Below are 25554 nucleotides of genomic sequence, written 5' to 3' on the forward strand. Positions count from 1 at the left end.
TGTAAATAAACGCAATTAAAAATGATGAAAGGCACTAATTTGACACGTGGCGACGCGTTGATTTGAAAAGGCGTGTGTATATAATGCAGAAGACATCCGCATTGGAGGTGCATTGTAAGACGAGAGCAAACAATGCGATCTAAATGGAGACAAAACAAATACTCCACTACAAAGCTTTGTAGCGGCAAAATTCTGAGCCTTTATCACTGGATGTCGAACAAAGCACTCGCTTGGCAGGAAATTAAAAAAGCAACGAGAGGTACAAAGACTAATTCTGCTCTCAGGAAAAAAAAAATAATAACAACAACAACAACAATGCGAGAGACATATTTTTTAGGGAATAATAACTCTTTAGAAAAACCATTCCAAGCACTATCTGGCAAACGCAGCGGAGGCCCACGGGAGCATATGTTTGTAATTCCTACTGTTCTCTGTTTAAGTTATTTTTGTACATTCTAATTCTGCAGCAACTCGCTCGCGCATTAACTATGCAAGCATCTCTATTCTTAGATTTTTAAAAATGAATTAAAATTGAATATTTACGTAGACGCGCAACTTTGCGCTTCTTGTTCTATATGTGTGTGTGTTGTTTTTTTTTTTTCTTTCTTCTCTTCAATACTTGATACAGTTGGCGTCCGTCACGCGTCAGGCTTCCTCGCGCCGCCTCTCGTGGGCCAGCAGCCATTGTTTGAGGTGGTCGCCCCTGCCGCTCATGTACGGGCCGCTCTGGCCACTGCTCGAAATGACTCGGTGGCAGGGGATGATGAGCGGAATCTGGCACGGGCAAACAAAAGAGGAATTCATCCCCGAGGAAGCGGACGTGCAACTTTTGCAAATGTTGTGCAAGCACATCTCGACACGCAAGCGGAGCCACTTTGATGTCTTATCTTTTTCTGGAAAGGTACAATTATCTTTGCATCCCCCCCCCCCATTTTATTTATTTATTTTATTTTATTTTAACCACGCCAACATTACAATTCACTGCAGAGAATTGAATTTTAAGAATAACCCCATGAAGTGTAAATACAGGAAAATACAGAAAGTAGTCATGGGCGGGTAGCAGTCGCTCTCTTTTGACAAGCACTTCCTGGTAGAAATGTATTATGTATGAAAGCGCCTGTGATTTACCGCATAAACGGTGCAACTTTAAAGTAAACGGCGTGCAGACAATGTGAATCTGCACTTTGTGCGAGTGCGGTAAAACACAAACAACAACAACAAAAAAAAAAAAAGAAATGCCACAACAAGAATGTCTGTTTTGATGGCGCACGATTCGACATTCGGGGTGATTGCTCAGTCTATGGCGATAAATGTTTTTGCACTCTTTCAAAGTGTAAAGCAAAGAAGCAATCAAAAATTAATGGGCAAAAACACCAGCAGGATGAATATTCAATCGAGAGGGTGTCAACATTAAGATCTGATAACCCTGTGATCATTAAAAAGCGGAAGTCGGTGGAGCGTTTACTCTTATTGCAGATGACTGCCAGGGGGGTCCCGGGTTCTTTGTAAACTAAATGGCTGGAGAAAGATTAAACAAGCCAGCCTAAAACACTTCCATCATTGTAAATTCGGAACAAGAGCAGTGGCAACGGTTGCCATGAATCACGGCAATTATTTCACGTCAAACGCTCCTCCATTGATTGCTGTTACATTTTAAAGAAATGTCACTGCCAAACGGGCTGCGCCGTGGCTGTAATTTCTGGTTGATCATAACTTGATGGCTGCTGCGGCATATAAAAGTTGGATGTGCTGCGGAGCCTCGCTTCAGATCCATCATTAAACCCGCTCCCATATCAACAGCAATAAAACTTTCCGAGCCCCAGATTAACCTTGCAGACAGAGAAATACTGCTCCACTATTCAGATCAATATTGTTCCCCGGGTTTGGAAGGAGAGCAGGGTACCCTAAAGGCCTTGGGATCTGCCTCCTGACTGCGAGGGGTGGGGGGTGCGCGGGGGGTGGGCTGCGCCGGCGAGGGGGCAGGCGCAAGGGGTGGTGATGGGGGGTATTAGCGGTGGATGTGTGAAGATGCGCCACACCGGGCTTATCAATACTCAAATCCTGGTGAGGAACGAGTGCCATGGAGAAGGCGAGGATCGATTGAGCACACTGAGCTTTTCGCAGCTGAAGCCCGAGCCGAGCGGCGCTGCTGACAAGTAATTGACACTGACAATCGGACTCTGGATCAGTATCAGTGGCTCAGGGCTCAAGCTCCCATCCTCCCCTCAGCAAAAAGGGGAAGAAGTGCGTGTGTGTGTCTGTAAAAAAAAAAAAAAAAAACCTGACTAGAGAATATTATTCAGCCATCCAGAAGCAATGCCACTGGCTAGTGTACCTAATAAAGTATGTACAAAAAAATGTTACATAATGTGGAACAAGACAGGAGGAAGATGTGGCTGGACTACATTTGTGTACGAGAGGTGTTCTCCGTCTTACACCGGCTGTGCCCACAGCGCTACACGGGCACGGCTAAACGGCCTTTGATCAAAGGGTTTGATCAAAAGGAGACATGCCACTTGCCCTCTGGCCCTCCGTTTGCCGCGCGCGGCGGGCCAAAGACGTGCCGGGCCGAGCTTCCTCCGTGAGATTTACGGCAAAAAAGGTAAAAGAGCGGAGTGAAGGCGGGACAAAAGGTGTGGGCTTAGAATGGTGTTTCCCCACCCCCCGTCTGCTGTTCACTGAGGGCCCTCGTTTACTTTGCCTGGACCGGGCTTGGAACAGGATGCTTGTTAAATAACATATCCTGCATGAAGACTTGGACATATATCGTTGAATTGAGTTAGCGTAGCGTTAATGCTTTTTTTTTGTTTGTTTGTGTATGCTTAATAAAAAAAAAAAACAGTTTTAAGGCTACATCTATTGTGCAGCCGTGATATTAGGTATACTAGTGAGATCAAATACAAGATTGGGAAGAGTTTAGCTTTTATAAATATTTATATATAATTTCAGAGGTATGATTTATTATTATTATTTTTTTAAATGGAGTTAACATCAGGGGTCCCCAAAAAATTATTTCAATTGTGTGCATGTTGAGATTGCAATTATGATCTTAAGTACTAACGAAAATGACATTGAGCAGAGAATTTGACGCTAATAAATTAGACATATTCATCATAATAACTAATGACTCACTTGTGCTAATCAATCAACTTACCGTGAGCATTGCAAGTCAAAATGATTTTTTTTTTTTTGAAAGTGTAACTCTGTCCACACACAATGGGTAATTTCAGATCATCTCAATAATAAAAACATCCCCCCAAAAAAAGTGTGGGAATGGGAAACCCGTCAATCACACTTACCGGGTTCTTCCTCATGGCCCCGCCCACCGCCCGCGCCGCTCTGGGGTTTCCCGCCATCTCAGCTAAGCGCTTGTAGGAGACCGTCTCCCCGATTTTCACGTCTGTGAACAGGACGTGCAGCACGCGACCGGTGAACGTGTCTGCAGAAAGGAGAGGAAAAAAAAAAAGAGATGAAGAGCTGATTTCCTCATTTCATCAATCAAAGCGACAGTTGACAAGAGATGAGCACGAAAATAAGCACTGCGAGCAACATGGATGGCTGCACCGAAGTACACAAATCAAAAGTTTGACACGCTCATCAACATTTCATTTGCCATCAAGTACCCGTTTCCCAGCTAAATATGTGGAAGTCCCTCCATTTGACCTTCGCACTTGTAATAATACGGTACAGTAGCTGATGTGAGAAAATTATTTCCATGGCAGGAGGAAAAAAAAAAAAAATCTAGGTTATGCACTGAAAGGTCACAGCTAAAATTAAAAAAGTTGGCTCCTTCATTTAAAAGGATTAAGAGAGGCCAAAAAGACGGCAAATCTGCTCCAGATTTTTAATAATAATAATTTGAATGTTGCATACCATTTGTGGCAGCGGGATGACTTTGAGGTTAATCAGACCAATTTGTCCTTTTAATTGCTTTCTATTCAGAGTAGATTCATTATATCATCTCCACTTAAATGGCAGAATTCTTCAAATCATCTGCAGCTTAACCGGCCACATTAACAGCTCTGATTTCATTAGCACTTTAGCAGTAGCTTTATCTTTTTTTTTTTTTTTTTTTCTTCTTTTTCGCGGATTACGAGGCGTGTTTGTCTAGGCTGCCATTGATAAAGAAGAGGCGAAGCATTTGAAGCGTGAGCAAGAAAAAAAAAAAACCTCGAGACGCTCCGACGGCACGGAGCTTTTGTCGCAAGCGAACGACACTTTGGCGCGCAGGCGAACACGACGCGGCAACAATGGTCTCGTTATCTAGAAGGGGCTGAACTTTGTCTGGTATACACACGCGCGCACGCGTGTACTCAGTCATGAAAATTCAATTAGTGATCTCCCATTCTCTCTCATTTATATGGTCTAAGAGAGCGCATGACAAGTGATGGAGGAGAAATCCCCCCAAATTGGCATTGTGTGAAAACATGTCACACCCCTGTCTCACTTCTACAGAGTGAACATCTTTTGGCTCCCCAGGCTCCCTCGCTACCTCAGAGTCACTCTCCGCTACACAAAGCCACGCCAACAAGGCAATTTGCCTAAACTGGGGGGAATAAGTGTAAAACCTAAAGGGGATACTTTTGATTGATGCGCACCCATGTGAGTTCTTTGTCTTGAACAAGGCCCGTAGGTACTGTTTAATAATTTTTCAGGTAATAATCACGCTGTCAACGAGATGACGGGCTCTTACGCAGACAGAGCCAACGTTATGACGAGGGAAGATACCCCCCCCCCCACTTCCCCAAATTTCCTTTATGCATTTATGCACTTTTGGCCCGGCATGATGTGCATATTGATATCGCTTTGTCACTGATGTGCAGATGACAGTTTGCCCAGACTTTAGCGGCGACAAATCCCGCGTCGACGCTTCCCTGGCAAACAAGCCAAAGTCGGCGTTTTAGCCCAAAAGCAGCAACACGCTTTTGCTGTTGTTTACCTTTTTATTATTTTTTTATTTTTTATTTTTATCATACCCCACCCCAGGCTCCCCGCCTCGCCGACGACCAATTCCACGCAGGCGCATTTCCCGAAAGGTTTTTCGGCGACAGGAAGGAAGAGGCGGACGCAGAGGTTAAAGAATTGTGCCCTCATCAGCGTCGGTGACAGAAGCTCCGCACGGGTCACTCGAGGAGAGCGCAGAGAGGCGATCCCCCCCCCAGCTTCATACTTCATGAAGAGACTAATACGCTGTTGTCTGAGGTCAGGACCCTCTTTAGATCGGGCGCAGTGATGTCAATTGTTTAAATAAAAGTTGAGAGGAACCACTTACGTGTTTACACTCATGCCCATAATTATGTCACAGGTCATTACCTAGCAGGAGGCCAGGTAATAGGCCGAGCCGATCCGGATCGAATGGATGTGGTGATTATGAAGTTATCGACTCTTATGATTGATTTGCTCATTATTGTGGATATGAGAACAATTTGGACGAGGGGGGTGGAGGGGGCGGGGGAGGTGTTGGGATTTCGGGGGGCGCAATAAAAATGAATTCCATCAAGCGCGGTAATGATGGATTGAGCGCGATGACTTCCATCTGACAGTCACCTCGTCGCGCGCGCTTGCGAGAATGAAAAGAAAAAAAAAGAAGAAATAAAATTTTTTAAAAAAACGACAATGGTGGAAATGCAGCTACCTCATTATCCTTTGTGTCTAATGGGAGGGAAGACTTTGACTCCCAGTCAAAGTGTCTCTGGAGTCTTGAGGGATCCGCGCGTTTGAAGGCTGACGGGGTGCTGATGATTCTCTGATTATTCGATATTCTGAAAACGTTCATTTCCCTAATTCCTCTCCACATCACAGGGGCGAGGCCTGGTGAGTGTCTCATCTCGCCCTGCGCTGTGCACAGGGGGAGGTTCAGGCTCCTGCAGGAACGCAGTCATTTGGGCTTTGAAGAGCGCCCCTGTAAGCCTCCCCCACCACCACCCCCAACCTCCCGTAGCCCCCTTCCCGCACGTTCCCTGCGCCGCTTACCGAGACTAAGATCCTCTCGTCTGTTACATATGGATGTATAATTAATGAGATAAGAATATGCATCGTTTTAAGAACCCACGATGGCGTCTGTGTTTTCCTGGAAGTGCTGTGTGTGTGTGCGTGCGCGCGCGCGCGTGTGTATGCGCGCACAGACCGTGAATGACACGTGCACGCACTCGCCATTCCCAGTACCTCAGAGGACCAAACCAAACTTGCGTGTGATGTTGCGTCTGACAATCAGCCACGACGCGGAGGAAACCGGCACCTCGGCTCTCCTTTCATGTCACCTCTGCGGCTCAGGTATATGGTGACAGCTAATATGAAAAGTGGCTTGTTTTGTCAGAAACGTGTAAATAAACATGGCAACACTTCAAGCGAAGGTCACAACTCAATATTACATGACAAGTGTAGCGAGAGCGCTGTCGCGTCGAGGCTCTCCCGCAAGATAACCGAGCAAACTAAAGTTGGTTGTCACAGATTGTAATGACCTGATTAAACTTGTTTTTTTTTTTTTTGCTCGCTTGCTTCCCAGGCAGGAGTCGCAGCTCGTGCAACAACCAGCCAAAGCTTCATATTTATGAATTAACAAGGCAAAAACAAACAACGCATCCCTCTATTGTCCTTCCTCAAAAGACAAATTCTCTCGATGCAAACATTTAACATTTTTTATCCACGCGCGGCCCGTGGTTGCGACTACTGAGAGCAATCGGGCCCTAAAAACTGTATTTACCGAGCCCCAAAACAACAGGCGAGGGAGGCGAGCTGCAACACAGCACAATCACCTATTCAGATCAGGTACTAATGAAGAATTCCATCTATCCTGAAATTTAATTAAAACCCCAAAGACTTGAGATGAGATGCGATTTGAAAGAGCCTGGGGCTGGTACACAAGCACTTGGTGGCGAAGGGAATCGCACTGAAAGGTGATATCGTAATTGGTCCTGATGTATTTCTGCATTGCCTTTGCGGGAGCGTGGGACTCCGTAGCTGTATACGGGGGTCTCGACGGAGTACCTGCTCATTGAAAATGCCATCACTCAAGCACTGCGGGTCTGCATGAAATTAGACGGAAAGTGAGGCCTGATTGCAGGAGAAGGCAGACAATTGTTAAATGCATATATTACAGAGATTTCTTTTTTTTTTTTTCTCTCTCCGCGTGTAGGTGTGATTCTGCGTCTAAATGAGCGCTTTGGAAAATCTTTCATGCGACGCTGTGACAAAGCCTGTGAACTTTGCCAGTTCAAAAACGGTTTGCTTTGTTTGCGGCCTCCACGCCGGCACAATTAAAGACTTTTGTTTTCATCCGGCGCCCCGCATCATTCACACGCGCGCCGCCAAAGGACGCTAATTGTCCACTTTCTATTTTATTTTATTTGTGCCGCACTTATTCCGAGGGCCGAGGTGGCTACCCGGCGCGGACAATAAGCTCATTCAAACTTTACCACCATTCACATGTTCTCATTAAAACAGAGCGCGGGGGAAGAAGAAGAAGAAGAAGAAAAAAAAGAGCGCTTCCTGTCTGAAAATGTCAAGAGTGGAATTCGATCAGTTTCAAAGAATGTGCCAAGAATCATGGGAAAGCTTGCCAAGACTAACACGCGTGCTAAGAGCCGCCACAGATTACAGAACCAAGTTACAGCTCGGCGTTCTGTTCTTCCCTCCCTCTCTCTTTCTCGCAGCTATAAAATACTTCATTATAAACGCAGAGCGCCAGTGAGTGTAAGTGATGTAACTGACAATTAAGAGTGAAAGGCTGATCCCGGCCACGGCTCTGCAAATATTTATCCGTGACAGACCTGCTCCGAGGGCGGGGTGGTGAAAGGCGGGCGGCGGGAGACTCCCAGTGCTGCGCGGATCGCCGAAGTACGCCTGGAGCCATTCGACGCAGCGGCGCAACTCGCGGCTCGTTTCCGCCGAGCCGCCGTTGACCACGCGGCAGCTCGGTGGGGCCTCGCCGCTCCTGCCGGGGGTGGATCAGAGGAGCAATCACAATACGACATTCCATGCTTGAGCCTGTGCTGAAATACGCCACAAGGGTGTAACTGGATGCCCGCAGGGTCACACGGGCGCAGGATGACATAATTTACCGAGTGAAATGTAAGTTGTTATGGGGGACGCGAGCGGATACAACATTACACTGTTCTGCTGTCACTCTGCTTTACGTGAGGAATTAAAAAAAAAAAAAAGAAAGCTGAACAAATGTAGAGACGTTAAAGCAGTCACTTGGAACACGGATATTTTGACCGGCATATATTTTTCATACATCCGTGGCTTTTGGGCTTTAAACGTCAGTTGAAGTCACACATCGGTCACTGAAAAATCAGTTTTTGGTTCATCTAGGAATGACTTTCTTCAACATTCTGATGGCCAATAAAATATAAAGAATTTTTTGCTTTTAATCTAAAGGGGAGCAACAGTTTCAGTTGCAACTAGCAATTAGTTTATAAATCAATGAATCTCTGTTCATGATTGCGTCAATTAATCAATTAATTAAATTTTAAAGAGTATAAATTTCCATCGCTACAGTAAAAGGCAGGACATTAATTCAAATTGAGATCAAGTGACTGTTTTGGTACAAAAATGTCATTAAGTCGGCATAAATGTTGAGAATTGTTTCATCGTAAAAGCAACTGTTTTATTTTGACGACAATAAAAATCTAATCATATTTACTGCTGACAGGCTGAAATTCCAAATTCTAAACTAGGGGAAAATTTATTTTTAAGCATTCACACTTGCGGCTGACTTCACTTCTGTTATCACCTTAGCCCATTTGCATACAGCATAACAGCTAAATGCTGCTTCACCATGTTTGCTTTGTACATTAAATCTTTTGAAACTTCAGAATTTTTGCATACATGGATGTCTTTTGTTTTTTAATCCAAAGGGTAACTACAGTTGAAATGACTGAAAAAAATGTCACACCTTTTCCAGGAATGACTCTATAGCATTTGGGGCCAAATGACCTCACATTCAACACGTATTCTTTGATCCGTGGTGGGGGAAGGAATTTGTTTTTAAAAATACACATGGGTATTTTTAACAATGGATACTTTTCTATGTGTTTTGGCCACATGCAGAATACGGTTCGGTCAATGAAAATGTTTTTTTTTTGCAAAACTCCGGCCAGGGTGAAGGAACATTTCATCCTTTACAACATTGATGGTGGGGCTGGGTGTGGGTTAACTGAACTGATATGAGAGTTTATTTAGTATCGCATCTATATTAAAAAAATAAAATAAAATAAACATGTATAAGATATATTTAGTTTTTACATCAAATATGTCCACATGAACACATAAAAAGTACATGACACACCAACGTCACTTCAGTTTAAGTCTTAAGCGTTTTTTTTTTTTTCGAGGGGTTAAAAACTTTATGTTATAAACTGCGCATTTTCCAGGAATTACTTTCTGAAAGATTCTGAATGGTTCAAATGACCTCACATTTCACATATTTTACTGATGTCAGATGGGGAAGGAATTTGTTCTTGAAGCTACACAGAGGTCCTTTTAAAAGTTGATACTTTTTCGTTCTATGTGTTTTGGCCACATGCAAACTGCAGTTAGGTCACTCAAAAGACTTTTGGAACACTCACTCCACTGCAGCTGAGGTGAGGAAACTTTGCTGTTTTTTTTTTGTTTTGTTTTTTGCGAATAGGTGCAAAAACTAGTCTTTTTTTTTTTTTTTTTGAAGTCACCGGTATTTTCCCACTTCAGCCAATGATGTAATTGCATCTTGTCCAATTATTGTGCTTTTTATTCCAGTTTGTGATTGGCTAAAGATTTAGTACCCATAACTTAATTAGATATCAACTCCAATCACTGGCTAAAAAAAATGTTTTTCATGGTTTCATGTATTTTTTAGGGCTGCAAAACGGGATTAATCGTTAATTAATTAAAAGAATGTTTAGATGTCCATCCCTTTATTCAAGAGCAGGAAATTATTTCAAATTTACAGTGTAGAAAATATACAGATAAAATAAAAATAAACGAATAACGATTAATTTCATGGCTTGATCTGTAACAAAAAAAAAAGGGGCGGGGGAACGACTGTTCTTTGTTCTCCAAAAGAAAAAAAAAACAGATGTTTGCAAATGTTTTCTTTAGATTGAACACAAAGTTAAGTCTTCTTTCGTGGAGGACTACACATACATAAGAACATTTACTGTTGCGAGTCCGACATTGAGGTCCTGAAATGATTAATTGATTATCAAAATAATTGAGTGATTGAATAATAAATTAAGTTCATATGACATCAAATAAAATGTAATGGTTAGAATTAGAATTGAGATTGAAGAATTAGAGCTCTACTTGTTGCTTTGGCATACAACAGGCTGGGAATGTGTTTGCATGTGGTCAGATTGTTTGTAACAATAGTGAACAAAGATCTTTTTTTTTTTTTTGGACACGACTGGGGAGGGAAAAGAAATACAATTAAAATCTTTTTAAACTAGTGTGGCTCTACCCTTAAGTGCAGTATGATGGAAATATAAAAGAAAATATTGTTAGGCCAAGAGGAACAGTGCTAATAGTTTAACAACATTAAGGAAGTGGAGTCATTTCTGGGGGAGGTAAAAGTCTTGCAGCTGTTTGAGGAAAAAGTTAAAGAGCGCAGCGTTAACAAGAGTTTCTTGGGTCTGGTTGAGAGTTCATGACAAGAATAAATGGATTTTTTTGGCCAGAGCCGCGCTGGCGAGCATCGCGCTGCACTTGGACGTGCATCTTAGCAAGAGTAGATGCTTGGAGGAATTTGCCGACGGTTGAGTTGGCACCACTTAACAGCTGAATTTCTCCCTGCCGCTGACCACCCCCTAGGTCAACGTGAGCAGACTGACCCATATTTGACACTTAAAGACCCTACTGGGAAGGTCCTGCATTACGGCAAAGTGGACCTCAAGCTGTGAAGCGGATCTTAAAGCGGGCCGCCAATTCCATTAACTGGTGTACGGCACTTATAAATAAATAATATCACCATTTAAGTGCCTCTCTTTCAAAATTGGCTTATCCTGTACAGTATTAATAATAGACATTTACTTTGTTAAACACACAGCGCGTACCCTCTCCTCCTCGCCAAAGTGTCTTTACACTTGTGCAGGTCACAATGTGCAAAGCGTCTCGTCACCTCCGTTAGCCAGCAGAATTATGCAAAACCTATCAAAAATGATTTCAAAGAAGTTTTGCCGAGGGTTAGCGCAAGGGCCAAAGGACATCCCATTAAATTTTGGTGCAGATCCAGATTAAGAAAATAAACAAAAAGTAGGCAATGGGAATTGGTACTTTCAAACTTTGGTTAACATTTAAAGGGCATAAATGATCACTTATGAATTTATGAATTGTCAATGACAGAATAAAGGCTTGTGCGAAACATTCCGAGACTCTTTGAAAACGTTTTCCCTTGTGGGAAGCGTCGAACCGCCCCCAACCAGAAGAACTATACTAGGTAAATAATAATATGGTGAATTGAATTTTTTTGTTAAATGCATCAATACTGTTGGTGTTTTCCCACATCATCTGGTAGTTGGATGAATTTAAAAATCAATGTAATGTGTTGAAAAAAAGCTTAAGAACAAATCAACGGTCTTGGACATTTGAACTGGATGAGAAGCGTGAGAGACGTAAAAATGTTGCCTCAAGATTGAAAGTTTTGGAAAAAAAAAAAAAAAGGAGTTTGTGTCACAGATCATGTTATTGATGACTGAAAATATTGAGACACGACTAGCATCTTATCACTTTGAACGTGAGTTTGAGTACTTCCTTACTTCTTTTGAGACAAAAAAAGCCAAATCGAAGCAAAACTTGCTGAACTAGACTTGAGTGTATGTCTTCCTTGATGACAACTTTGAAGTTTTGTGCGATTTAACAGGCATACTGACCCATGGCCCGCCACCCAATTTGAGTCAAACAAAGAATATGACTTCAGGGCACATTCAACTGGTGCTTGGTGCTGATCCAAATTGGGACTGATTGGCAGAGGTCCGTGCTCTACTAGTGGCATTTTCGTAATTGACGTGTGATGGCAGGCTTCAGCCGAGAACTGCGACGACGCATCTCCGCCTGGTATAGTTTGCGGCCATGGGATGAAAAGCCTCCCGGGTGCCGTTGAGCGGCGGCTGTAAATACAGTCCGAGGTGTGAATCCTCTCATTTGGACATAAAGCACACAGCAGTTTATAGTTGGGAAGTCGCAGGCCCGCCAGCGGGGTCCTGTGCCGAGACCCTCTCAAACAATGGCCGAGGCTCATGGCAATCTCTAGTCGGCATGGGTGAGTGCCCAGCCAGCTCCTACTTGTCATTGTCTCTCTTTTCTACTCCCCCCCCTCATCACCCCCCACCAACACCACCGCCTCTTCTCCCTCACCATTTCTCAATCCTCCCACTCCAGCTCTTTCGCTTCTCCACCGTGACACCCACCCACCATTCCCCCTCACGTCCTCTTTTTCCCGGCAAGGATCTTCAGGCCACCTCTCTGTAACCGCCCCCCCCCTCCATCAACACCACATCCTCTACCCCTCCACACACACACCCTCTCTCTGCGAGAGGATGTTCCAGCCGCTGCACACTGACAGCTCGGGGATATTATGTGTGGAAATGTTCCTGTTGGACCCGCAGGCCCTTACAATCTACCGGACAAAGGCTAGCGCACCTTTGCTTAAGGCGAGTCACCTTTGACCCTCCCCGGCTCGCACTTCACACTTGTCACCGTGGTTAATTCCACACCCCCTCCCCATGCCCCGCCCCTCTCTTGCCTCTCCCCTCCCGCTTTTTCAAGGTGCGGGTGTGAGTGATACAACATTGACAGTCGTAAAAGTTAATGCAATGCAGCACATGTTATGGCTGGTAAACAAGAGCCAAATAAATAAATAAAAGGGGGGGAACAACATGAGTGGAGTTGAAGTCTGTCACCTCCAGGTGCGATGGGGGATTGGTTCTAAAGAGCATGAGGGCAGTGGAGATGTATGTTGCGCGCTGGCAACATTTCCACTCTCCTCAGTGACTCATAAATTACCCTGCAACATAACAACATTGCAGACTTTGAAATGACTCATGAGGGACGGTATCAGTGGGTTGTCTTAATTGCAAAAAATAAATAAATAAAAAATACAGTGGTACCAGACACTGTATCTTGAGTTTTCAAGTCGCTTGGTTGATTTTTTATGCTTTATTTTTTTTTTTTTAGCGAGAGAACCCAAGATCCAAGCACTAGTATATCAGCTACAATTAATTTCCATATGAACACAAGTCGTCGTTTTGTTTTTCGAAGCTATGTAGTTTTAGATTAGGCCTCTTTGAAACACAAGTAAATTGATGACATGAGCTTGGCCGTTGTGTCCCTGCAGAGTTGCCAGTCGGCCAAGACGGTATAAGACGAGCAGCCATTTTGGACCGATTAACCTTCCGTCTCGTCCACGGCCGTGTCTCGATCTTTCAGGCATCCATTAAATAGTTCAACTGAGAATCTACGGTTTTTTTGGGAGTTACTGTTAGCACTTTTAATATAATATTGGGGGCATTAAAGATAAAAGGACCGGTAAAAGTTCACGCTGAACTTTTCAATTGGTGCCCTGACCCGGATTTTACAAACATATCATTAGGCCTACAAAAATATCTCTTTGTACCGTTTGCCACAAAGCAGTTAAAATGCAGAATGCTATGTTGCTATCTTGGTGGCTAGCAAGCTGTTGGTCACTCGTGATCAAAAGGTTTGAAGATTTTATAATAATAAATTGTTTCATACGTTTGACTTAATAATATGAACGGTACACTACTTGCATTAGCAAGTTTTGACACGGTGTGATGTATGAATTGATTTTTAAAAATACGCAGTATTTTTTAAATGACTTTTTTATCATTTATAAAGTACATTTTTCGATTTGGCCTTTTGTCCACGTTCAACCTGTGGTTGAGGTCAGAGAAAATACATTTTTTTCCCGAACTCCAGCCACGAAAATACAGTAATTGCTTCCAAAGCGCTACTCCACACTTTTTTTTTTTTTATTCAGACAAAGAAAAAGATCTCCATCTATACAAGTCTTGCGGCTAGTTATCATATTTTGACTCCATCACAGGTAATAACAAATAATTCAGAGCTAGCCAGGATGCGCTGCACTAAAAAGAATATTTCCCTTGATAGCAGATTGTGATTCCAGAAAATTTCTAATATTGTGCTCCTGTCACAATCAATTTCCAATTACCATAAATCATTGCTGCGCAAAGTGGGAGCCATTTGGAGCACTGCCTATTTCCTAATATAAAGAATGAATTGCACATTTGTATAATATCGCAGGTTATTTTATTCATCCAGGAGGAAAAACAATCAAAGGAGACAAAAGAAGAAAGAACTGTCGACTTTAAATTTGCCAATTTTCTCCGCTGTGCTGCCGATCTCTACTTGCACAAGTCTTCAGTAAGACTTTTTCTATCAAGTGCAGAATGAAACAGGTTAGCCACAACATCTAATTGAAAGGAATCTGGCGAAGGGTGTAATGGTGTATCGCACAAAAAAAAGGGGGGAGAGGAGAAAAAAAAAAAAAACTCGGAAGTCATGCCTCCATCCTGTGAAGCGTGATGGCGCTCATCCTGACTCGATCGGCTGTCACTTTTGACACAGCCTGCCAGGGTTCTCCTTCACCGATCATGGGTAACATGGCGGGTCAGAGGATGAAATAGAAAAGGCCAAGCGCCGTCCAATATTTTCCCCGGCCTTATAACGGCACATACTTAACTCTGAGACGTCAAGGACTCAAGAGAGCATGAAAAAAGCCTAAAATGACTGTCTAAAAAGGCAGGAGGGGGGCGGGTGGGGCAAAAAACACAGCATGTCTCTATGAATGTCAAGATCCTGACGGGCTCCGAAGCCGAGGCTGTGATACAATTGTAAGCCACTTGCTCAATGCGGCTCGTTCAACCATTTGAGGATCATTCAGATGCCGATCGAGCTACTGCAGCATTAAAGTCAAGAGCTTTCCGAGTGGCAGGCGGGAAGGGATGCTTCCTTGTTGTCCTCTGTGAGCGCCCGTTCCCATTTTGGTGAAAGCAGGAGTGGAGGGTGGAGGGCGGTGGGGACAACTGGGCAGGATAAACGGCTCTCTAGATATCCAGCTCGTCCTATTAGCGAATGACCACCGCGGACTCAACGCGATGCATAAAAAGGTGGCGGCGGCAGGTGCAGAGGAGGCAACAAAGCACACAACAATTAGGCGCTCTCCCAGCTGGCGAGCCACAGGAGTCAGTGAAGGCATGTAATACCACAGCCTTAACTCTTACTCCATTATGTAGCGTAGCCGCAGCCCGAAGCGGCAATGTTTATCTACAACAGACTACTGAGCAGTTTCAAATCGCATTTTTAGCCCCTATTCTCAAGTGCCACAGTAAAAGATTCCAATTACCCGAATGGTAAGGAGCCAGCGAGGGAGGCATAAAGTACATTAGGGATCCCCTGTAACTGCGGGGACCTTTTAGAGGCTCCACTGAAGAGGGCCGAGAGACCGGGGAAGGGAGGCGTGCGCGTTTGCGGACGCTGACCCCCGCACGGATAGCCTCTGTCAAAACTTGACCACGTCAAGCACAAAGGCATTATGGGAATCCGGTGTCACCAAGTCCTAATTACTGTCTGTGTTCAGAGCAAATTACTGCCTTGTTCCTCTGATTAGCGAGGAGGCTAATCTTCACCTGTGTACGCCAGCACTGCTGAGGACCCTCGAGTGTTAGCGCTTCGTCTTCTGTAATTTATTTTTAAATCAGTGCCCGCTCCCAGGAGTTTTGAGTGTTTTGTTGTGAACCGCTTACCATGATCCCCACCGCCGCCCCCTCACCCCTAAATCCTTGACTAAATCCTTGTTTGGTGCCGCAGGAAGATAAGCAAGAACAACACTTGGGCATAATTGACTCGTACTCCTCTCCAAGATGTCAGAGCGAAATCATCTCTCTGCATATTGCCTTAGTATGTCGCGCACCGCACACTTCTGCATGTTGCAGATACAGAATCCAATCAAGTTGGAAAACAAACTAGCTCAACCCCTTCGTGTCGGGGAAAAAAAAACTTCCCGTTCGACAGCAGGGGGAAAGGGAGGGGAAAAAAGAAAAAAGTGCAGGGGAGCTGCTTTTAGCTACGCCGAGCGGGAACTCTCGCCGCGCCTCCTGACTTTACCCTGGAGGTTGCATTAGGGAAAAACGCAACATTTGCAGGATTCTGTCAGCGTTTCGTCCGTCTGTGCGTGGCGCGTCACAGGTAGTGTTACACAGGTGCTGCTCTGCACAGGAAGTGGCACACGGCGCTTGATTGGGACGGTCCCGGGAGAGGGAGGCATAAACATAGTGCACAGATGGGTCCAGGGGCCAGTGGGAGCAGCACCTTAATGAATACACAGCTGAGTACTACACTTCACAACATGCAAAACAATATTCAGAGGCCGCCGCGGTGGAAAAAAAAAATGGAACAAAAATGATCTGAATATCATTACGTGATGAATTATTCATGGCCATTTCTAGGGAGACCGCGTCAAAAAGTCCCTCGGCCTGCCGTCTGATGGTTTCATTCAAGATCTCAGCAGATATCCGTTTGTATGACAAAGCAGTTTAAGTTACAAATGTAAGCAGTTTATTTAGGACACAGTTGGGTCTCGGGCGCCGGCGACATAATAATTACGAGTGATTAAAAGGATGCGCTGGGCTAAGTATAAACAGACGCAGAGAGAAAAATGATGGAAGGGGGGAAGGAGGGAAAAAAAACAAAACAAAAACAGCCAAAAAAAAACATACGTTGTTGATATGTTTCCTCTTGGTGTGTGAGCACATCATGTAAACAGGCCCCAAACAGGGAACACATTTAGCATAGTGCTATTCAGCGTGAACCGGGACATTGATTCACAACACAACGCGAGTGTGAGAGAAAAAAAAACGATAAATGCATCACCTCAGATATTTCACACCAGCGTCGGCAGTGTGTAAAAAGCTGTTGTGACAGCTTGGCTATTGGGGCTGCGTTGGATGGAGGACGCCTGGCTGCGTACGAATGCCAAATGCGCGCGGGGGTGACGGCTTTGACAGAAAAACACTCCGCCTCGGAACAATTAGGTGCTTCTCGGGGCCCCCGCCCCGTGTTGCCGGCGATAATGGAAAGCTGTGAGGATAACTGGTGATAAATAGACTTTAACACCCTCCTCCTTAAAAGCAACGCAGGCCTTGCAGTCCTCTCATATGCTTAGCTAATCATGACCATGGCCGGCAAATTCATACAAAAGACTAATTACTGTTGTACTTCACTCGAGTCTCAAAAGGCCTCTTATATAAGGACTTGGGGGTTCTCCTGCTTCTTTTCTCCTCTTGATGGGTATTTTTTTTTTTTTTTAACAAGGAGGGCCTGGCGCGAGACAAAAGCGTTTAAAAATCGGTGATTGCTTTCATCCTCTTTAATTACATTCAGAAATGGCATTTCTGCCACATAATGCACGCCTATTGTTTCAGAATTATCTGGCTTGGGGAGGAAAATCTACAATATTTGACGACGCTCCCGAGCTAAATCGCCTCTCGAAATTGAAAGATGCTCTGGAAATCCAAAATAAAAAGCCAGCCCGCGCCGCTGATATACCGGAGGCTGCTTGGCATTCTGCGGAACGCCATTATTATGCATATCCAGGTAGAAAGTTAATTAACCCAAAGCTTAAGCTAATTATGGTAGCAGAATGCTATCAACCGAGCGCTTTCAGTCAGACAGCTGTCCGGAATTTCATTTGCTAATCATTTGTCTTTTGCCAGAGCATATGGTACATTTCCCCGCTATCACAGCAACAACAAACAGATGAAAATCATTAACTAAAAAACAATGAGCAATGTGAAAAATCAGACGCAGATTTATGTGGCTTTGTGTCGCAGGAGGAGGGGGTGAGTGAAAAGACGGATTTGCGGCCCCGGAAAGCACAAAGATCATTTTTTGGTTGGAGCCACTCAGGATTTTAGGCAGATCATGTGACCTGAGCGTGCTGGGAATTCAGATGCACAAATATATTGTTTATATCTACATGCAAATGAATCCCAATGTTTATCCGTGTTAAATTAATTACAGTTTCTATAGGAGCTTGTTCTGAACAGTTTTTAGCTTCTAGCACCATCCTTTTTTTTTTTTACACTGTTAAAAGAAATCCCAGAGCTCGGAATTAAATCAATTATTTTGCGAGAAATGTTTCATGCGTTTTTTTTTTTTTCCCTCGCTCCTGCTCACGAAAACACATCACAGAAGCTGTTTAAGGGTGATTGATATCGGCATTGCCTTGCGACATTATCAGGCAATAAAGGCTACTCAGGTTCTAATGCAACATGTCATACACAGGCTTCTGTAGTACATTTCTATTGAGGACCTCACAGGCTAAATTGCTTTCGCCCCCACCCGTCGTCTGCCCCCCTTTTTCCTCACATCTCAGCCCGCTTGACAGACAAATTGATCAAAGCATTGTAAAATAATATGCTCACAAAATGTCTCGGGGCAGGAGTCCGTACTTTTTTTCTCCCCATTTTTCACCCTAATAAAAAAAAAAAAAAAAAAAGAGCAGAATGATTTCCTCAGTGTTATGTCTGTGTGAAAGACTCAAGCAGCATTAAATTTCATACAATAATAATATGCTGTAAACAAAATATGAAGCATTATTTTCCGTCAGTGTGGCCATGCTAAAAACCACAAGAAAAAAGAGGAGGTGTGGTGGCGGTGTGGGGTGTTTGAGTCTGGTTAGCAGGAGGCTACCAAGTCGGGCCCCAACTGGGGTTGTTGGCGATGTAATGAATTTGTTCATGTGATGGTGCCTTCAGGGCTGTCGTTAAGACTGGCAGAGAGGGAGGTTGATTTCGGCAAACGTTGCGAAGATCAGTTAGGAAGCAAAAGGGGCTTGAGACGTTTCTATTAGAAAGAGCTGACGGTCATGGTGCGTAAGCAATACTTCAAGGGCGTTTATGTGGCTATAATGGCGGTTATCAATAACTATCTATCAATGCCACCAGCGCTATTGCTGCTGCCGCTCGGCACATTTGGCAGCGAGGAGAATCAACGGCACACTCGCGTGGCGCTCACACGTCTTCTGGCCATGTATAGATGTATTTCCATTATCCAAAATACGGCCTCGGAGATCATTTATCAGCCTGACTCGCTAAGCCCGCCGCACAGCACATCCAAAGCTGACAAGAGCCTTGTTTAGTATGTCATAAATAAATCAATGGAAATGGCTGATCCCCACTATTAAAGCGACATGGAGGCTTTTGTGAGATCTACATAGGTAAGCCGATATTTTGTCACGTTTTCGGGCCTGCCTTGAAGGGGTGGTCAAGACAAAAATGTATTTGCAATAATACGTTCAATGTGGTCTAAACACAGTATTCTGATTTATATTGCATTTGCGGACTATGAATTAGGCATCCACCTGTTTTTAGCCACCTCAGCGGGCGGCTAGTTTGTCTGGTAATACCACTTCTTGTCAATTGAAAATGACGGCTTGCGAACGTGCATATGACAAGAAACTGAAAAAAGGTGAGGCGTGATTGGTCGTGAACTGGGCCGTTACGCACGATGTCATTTTCAGGAGACAGCAAGTGGCAGTACAAGACAAAATGGCTGCCTCCTAAAATTGATTAAATGATTTGCATCTTATTTGATATTCAACAAATGTAATATTAATCACAGTGGACGCGCATAGACCATACACTGCTCTCCATTAAGCCCGTGCGAAGACATGTTCTTGACTTTTTAAGCAATTTTTTTCTTAATAACATAGGACCATTTTTTTCCCCAGAAGTAAATTCCAACCTTCAAATCAAGGGCATTTATTTAGTGGGGGAAAAAAAATCCAACGTTCAGAAAGAATTATTTTATACCAAATCATATGTATCACAATTATGTGGACCCTTGATGTTAATATTTTTTACACGCCTTTTTTGCCAACAAAACAACACCAAATATTCTCCTATATTGTTTCACAAGATGCGAGAATACGGAAGGAGGACGCGCGAGCATTTTTCTTTGCACAATCTCTCAAAATCGTCCAGCAACCTAGCTGCTCTCCTCTGCACTCTCCTCTCTAGACTCCAAATGTTTTCAATGGGGTTGAGGTCTGGGGACTGACAAGGCCATGGGAGGAGCTCGATTCTGTCTCTGGTGAACAATGTCAACAATTTTTTTGACATTTTTTTGGACTGGACTTGTTCCCCTTGTTAGTGTGAACTCCTTTTCGCCACACGTCCAAAGCCAAACATTTTCTTTCATAATTTCTGCCTGGCACCTTTGAGAATGTGATCCGGGCTTCACTTATGACCGACACCGCAAACGATATTAAACCAAGAGATGATCTACTGGTGCGAATCATGAAATTCATTTGCATATTCCTACTGAACCTGAACGCACAAATTAAAGCCTGCTCGCAAAGAGATGGGAGAAAGGTGCCCGGGCATGGTTATAGGACATCTCCCATCATCAAAATTCCATATTATTAATCTCCTCACTTCAACTCATTAACAACAAGTGGAATGTTTTTACTGCTTGATGAATTTGAGGCCGTCGCACAGAGCCAGGAAACACATGTTGAGGTAGAATATACAAGGTCATTAATGGGTTTCCATAAATTAGAATTTAAACATAGAACTTGCTATCTGGGTGCATTTCGAAATGGTTTAATTTCCCAAACCATTCAAGGTTATCAAATGCGAATCTGTGATACATGGATATTTAATTCCAATCTAATCACAACTAATCTGCGACGTCGGGATGTGGACCTGCAGAAATAAGGAGGAACTACGTATTAGCGCCGGGTTTAATCAGTCTCAATCGCTCCAGTAAGACTGTCGACATTCTGACAATTTTGAGGGATGGCCGGGGCGTGAAATGCAATTACATTTGCCGCCGCCGTGGCTCCATACTCCAAAAGTGCCCGCGCTCAACTTGCTGGGAAACATAAATAAACAGGACGAGCGCCAGCCCGACGCGCGCGCTCCCCAACGTGGCCTTTTGCGACCCCCGCAGACACGGCGCTCTAATCGACTCCCGCGTGAGTAATAAACCGGTTACTTGGGTGAAATTTCAAATACGGAGCGGGAAAAAAAAAAAAAAAAGAAGAAATCACAAGTGCGTGTGCCGCCGGAAATCCAATTTCCAGGCCTAGCGTATTCTAGTGGCCGTCATATTTCTAGCGCCTCCTCATATTTGCCCAACTTTCTTGCGGGATATTTCTTGTGGGATCTACAAAAAGGCCCCCCCTGCTCGCGATGAGCGATGGCGGCACTCCATCACACGAGTGGATACTGTCTGCCTGTAAATTTCACACCTTTGTTTATGGCGTCAGTGGGCCGGCTGTTGTACAGTACCTTTCAGCAGGTGCGACATCCATTAGGATCCGGATGGTGTGCACGCCATTGTCACAGGCGTCGACTCGGATGGTCCCCAGGGGACTGAGCAACGTGACGGTCTCGGGGGCGCACGGGCTCTCCCTCCGCTTCCTCATCTGGGCGCCCTGCTAAAAGAAGCGCAATTTACACCTCACGTCATTGACATATGCACGTGGCCACTTGCCGTAATTTCCCACACGCATTTGCATTGAGTGATCTATCGGAAAAAGCGCAGCGGGCCGCCTAACAGATGATGGCTTACATGTTTGAGCACCTCGCCTCCAAACAATGTCATGATGTGGCTTGATCCCGACATTGCAATCCAATATTTCTTTGGTGCATGGGAAGGAATCCGCCTATCTAACCAATAAATCGCCCATTTTTCCCCCTCTTTCTGTTCTATATATCACATAAATGAGAAAAACAATGCAGTCTGTTCCCTTGTCTGGTGGGGGATTCCCAAGATAGCTCGACATTATTTTCAATCCGTCATTTTTGGTTGATGGCCGGGATGTTTTTCTAGCATTAAATTTGTTCCTTGGGGTGCAACTCCAATGGGATTCTGCTTTCCAGCCCTTAACAACAGCAAAAACGTGCAGCTTTTCTGACGACTGAGATGGATACTGGCAATAACCAGACAGCAGTTGCTTTTTTATTTTTACTTTGAGGGGGAAGCGGGAGATGATTGACTACGTTATATGTGATTTTTTTTTTTTTTGAGGGATGGGGGTAATGACAAATAAAGGTCACATTGATTTGAAGGAGTTTTAACCAAGGAGACCTTTTCGGTCCAATAACCTTTACTTGGGAAGTTTCTAAAATGTGGAAACACATTTTTATTGCTATCGCCACAACTTAAGCTTATTACTTCAGTTTTGCATAAATGTTCACCTTAAAAGATTGGTAATTTGTATGGTATTGGAAAATATTGTATTTTTTATTACAGTTTTCATGTGACAGTAGACTAATTAAAGTAGGGAGCAGGGAACATATGGTTCGGGAAAGAAATAGAGCCGCAAAGGAACTGTTTTGTAAAACTTCAAAACCTTGAACCTACAAATGTCCCTGCCATAGAATGTGTTCCTAAAAATCGGACATCTTTTCATAATAAAATCACATATCTTGTAAAGAAAGAATTGGCTATGTTTAAAAAAAGGTTTAATGTTAAATTTGGATTTACATTTAATGTTAGTTTTATGCTTTATTATTTCTTTTATTGTATTTCACAAGCAATGATAAGTTATTTGTGCGTCAAATGTGTACTTTGGAGAAAATTCAATTAAAAATACACCTACTGGAAAGTAGATTTGGACATCCAACAAACAATTCAAAGAGGAAGGTAGTATTTTATTAATTTGTTAAAAATTTAACTTAGATATGCATATTTAAAATAATGTCATTTTTTTGGGAACACCCTCTGCACTTGCCTCATCATTTCTAACTAATGTACAATGCCCCTTGGAGGACTTAAATGGACCCAGATTGTGGGGGTGGGGGAAAGTGTACCAATGCTGAGTCCAGGCGTAAATTGTGCATGTTAACACTGTCAAATTAATTGTGGAAAAAAAAAAGAACCTTCTTAAGGTTTAGCTGTGCATTAATTAATGGCCCTGCATGGGAGAATGTGGCATATAGTCTAATTTAAGTACATTTATCAGTGATTTTACTAGAAAAAGGCAATGTCTTATTAGATAGAGACTTGCAGAGCCCCCCACCCCCTTTCTGACACAAGCACACACATCTGTCATGGTATGTGATCACAACTCTGTGTGTGTGCGTTTCAACTTTCTTGTTTCTACTCTTCTCCTTGCAGCTCACACAAGGGGTTTGCCTGCACTGACAATAAAGGAGAGCACATTTCTGAGCCAAACAATAGTTGAACAGCTTTGCACTTTGGATACGCACCGAGCAGACTGCCTGCCATTTAGCAAACCGCTAATAGACCCCGCAAAAAAAAAAGAATAATGGACTTTGGCAATTATGTCCCGACTAATAGTCTGCTCTGATTAAAAATAAAGCCATCACGTCGGCACGCCGAGCGCAGCAGACGACGCGGGCGGAGGAGACCCACGTTGGTTGTTGCATTAACTATCAACATGCTTAAAGTACCTCAAATGAAGTAGCACGACACTGTATAAAGCAGGCTACTATGTACTCTACTCCGTGAAATAGTGTCCCGTGTTTGTTTAAAAGTAACATTCACACCGTAAACGAAGCTCTTACAACGACAGGAGCGTCCAAAAGGCGTCTCGGCGACACACTTGCCTTTCTTCTCATCACTTCCTGTTTCACTACGCGCGTGGCGGAGTCGACCAATCACAGGACGTGGAAGTTGACTCCTTTACTGATTGGACAATATCATATCTAACGCTCAACCGACAGAGACAAACACTCCTAAATTACTTTTTGACACAAATTATAACGTGGATTCCATTTAATGTTGTGATTTTTTTAAATGTAATATTTAAAATGAATAAAAAGACTATTAATCACTTCCCATGTGAGAAGGGGTCAACCAATCAGAGGAGGCAGAAGTCACCCAATTTAAGAATTGGGCCTTCACTTTCCTTTCTGAGCGCCCAGTCACAAATGGCCAAAGGTGTCTCCCTCAGTGATTGGACAGCATTATATCCAAGCCCCTCCCCAATCAAAGAAAAATAACATAATACAGAATAGAATAGAAAACCTTTCTCATTACGTGTTTCGTATAGCGCAATTGGAGAATGAAACATTAGGTGACAGTCAAACTGCAGCAAACATTCCATCAAATAATGTGCAATGTTTGGTGTGTAAAATAAAAAGAAAGAAAAGGTTTTGGGTTTTTTTAAAGTGTAAAATACACCCCTGTAAACAAAATTTAGCCATTTTATGATTCAAGTTTTTTTCTTAACAGAAACGGAAGATTTCTTTGCCATAACTTCCTGCTTCTGCCCGCGCACAGTCAATTGCCAATCACGATAGGCAGAAATCATCTCTCTCCCAGCGATTGGCCAACAGCCACATCTAAGCCCCTCCTCTGCCAGAGACAAACACAAGGCTTATCGAATATGGCAAATGGGTCTCAAGTTGGGATTTGGCGTCTTGCAGGGGGGTCCCAGCACACCGCAGACAAGTAATAGTAATGATTTAGATATTTGATTTGCTTGATAGTTTTACAGGAGAAATACGATTATACATGTATCCGTATTCATTTTAGACATGTTATATTCCCACTTATAGCAAAGACATTTATCCAGTTCTCTGTCTCCTGTGGCTCCTCACGGAGGTCTATGGGGGTCCTGAGCATAATGCCTGTGAATAAAAAATATCCGCGTGAATGCATGTATGCATGACAAACTAATAAATCTGACATGTCACTATAAACAACACACAAGGCAGTGCACACTCATTTTATTGCAGTTTTTATGCAGTCTAAAGTGGAGCGGACTTTTCTTCCGTCCCCTGGAGCAGTCGCACGTTAAACTCCAGAGCAATATTTCAGTCATTTCTTGTATTGTTTAAAAACGTCTTTTGTCCTCGACAGCCTCGTTTTAATTTCAGCTCTCCGCACGCCTCCGTTTGGAATGTGCAGGCCGGCGTGGGCCAGTGGCCCACACCCCATCTCAGTGGTGAGGGTGGGTAGAGGTGGGGAGTGTGGGGGGAGAAAACGCCACCCCTGCAGAGACCATTTTGAAATCTGTGAGGATTTCTGTGCCATCTGGACCCGCTGCCAGTCTGCCCCAGATAGTAAGGGTTGGCAACGGTACCCGACGGTGCAATATGGCTCTCTCTTTAATGAACTACTAACTGTCCCCCGTTTTAATTGATGTGACATTTGAGCCATTTATCTCTGACATTTCAATGAAGGATGATTCTCAGCCTTGCCATTTACTTTTTTGGTGCTATTTTCTAAGAGCCATTTGCATTTTTCTTGCTCGAAAAACCTGCTTTTTTGTCTCTCATTAGCTAATTAGAGAGCAACATGCACAATTAATAAAAATGAACATAGCCTAGTTTGATATAGGCTTGATGAGGGATCATCAGGAAATGGCTCTTTTCTCTATGTCCATCAGACGTGATGTGAAGGGCCGCCTCTGCTGAAAGGTGACTGGAAGACGCCCTGTGACCTTTGAGCCGCATACCAACATGCAGCCTCCAGTGTGGCACAACTTATGTTCCCAGCATGGGGAGAATCAGGCCCAATTAATCAGCACATGATTGCAGTAAGCAGCCCCCTCTGCTGGAG

The 25554-nt window shown here is 43.6% G+C and overlaps 1 protein-coding gene across 5 annotated transcripts; it reads right to left on the bottom strand.

Moving 5' to 3' along the window:
* Positions 1–175: 175 nt before the first annotated feature.
* mgmt (O-6-methylguanine-DNA methyltransferase) lies at positions 176–23683 on the bottom strand. Of its 5 annotated transcripts, none has more exons than XM_088305092.1 (5): positions 23595–23683; positions 21309–21454; positions 7770–7933; positions 3300–3439; positions 176–774 (listed from the first exon to the last, which is right to left on the bottom strand). In XM_088305092.1, the coding sequence occupies exons 1-5, from the start codon at positions 23604–23606 to the stop codon at positions 646–648; spliced, it is 591 nt and encodes a 196-aa protein (XP_088161218.1). In that variant the 5' UTR covers positions 23607–23683; the 3' UTR covers positions 176–645. The 5 variants fall into 5 exon arrangements, with proteins under 5 accessions (XP_088161218.1, XP_088161216.1, XP_088161217.1 ...); XM_088305090.1 differs by having other exon boundaries at positions 23535–23638; XM_088305091.1 differs by having other exon boundaries at positions 21309–21457; positions 23553–23637.
* Between the last annotated feature and the right edge of the window lie 1871 nt (positions 23684–25554).

The sequence above is a fragment of the Idiotropiscis lumnitzeri genome, chromosome 9 (assembly GCF_059441095.1).
Source record: "Idiotropiscis lumnitzeri isolate Australia: NSW breed Sydney's pygmy pipehorse chromosome 9, RoL_Ilum_1.0, whole genome shotgun sequence".
In the NCBI taxonomy this organism is placed as follows: Eukaryota; Metazoa; Chordata; class Actinopteri; order Syngnathiformes; family Syngnathidae; genus Idiotropiscis; species Idiotropiscis lumnitzeri.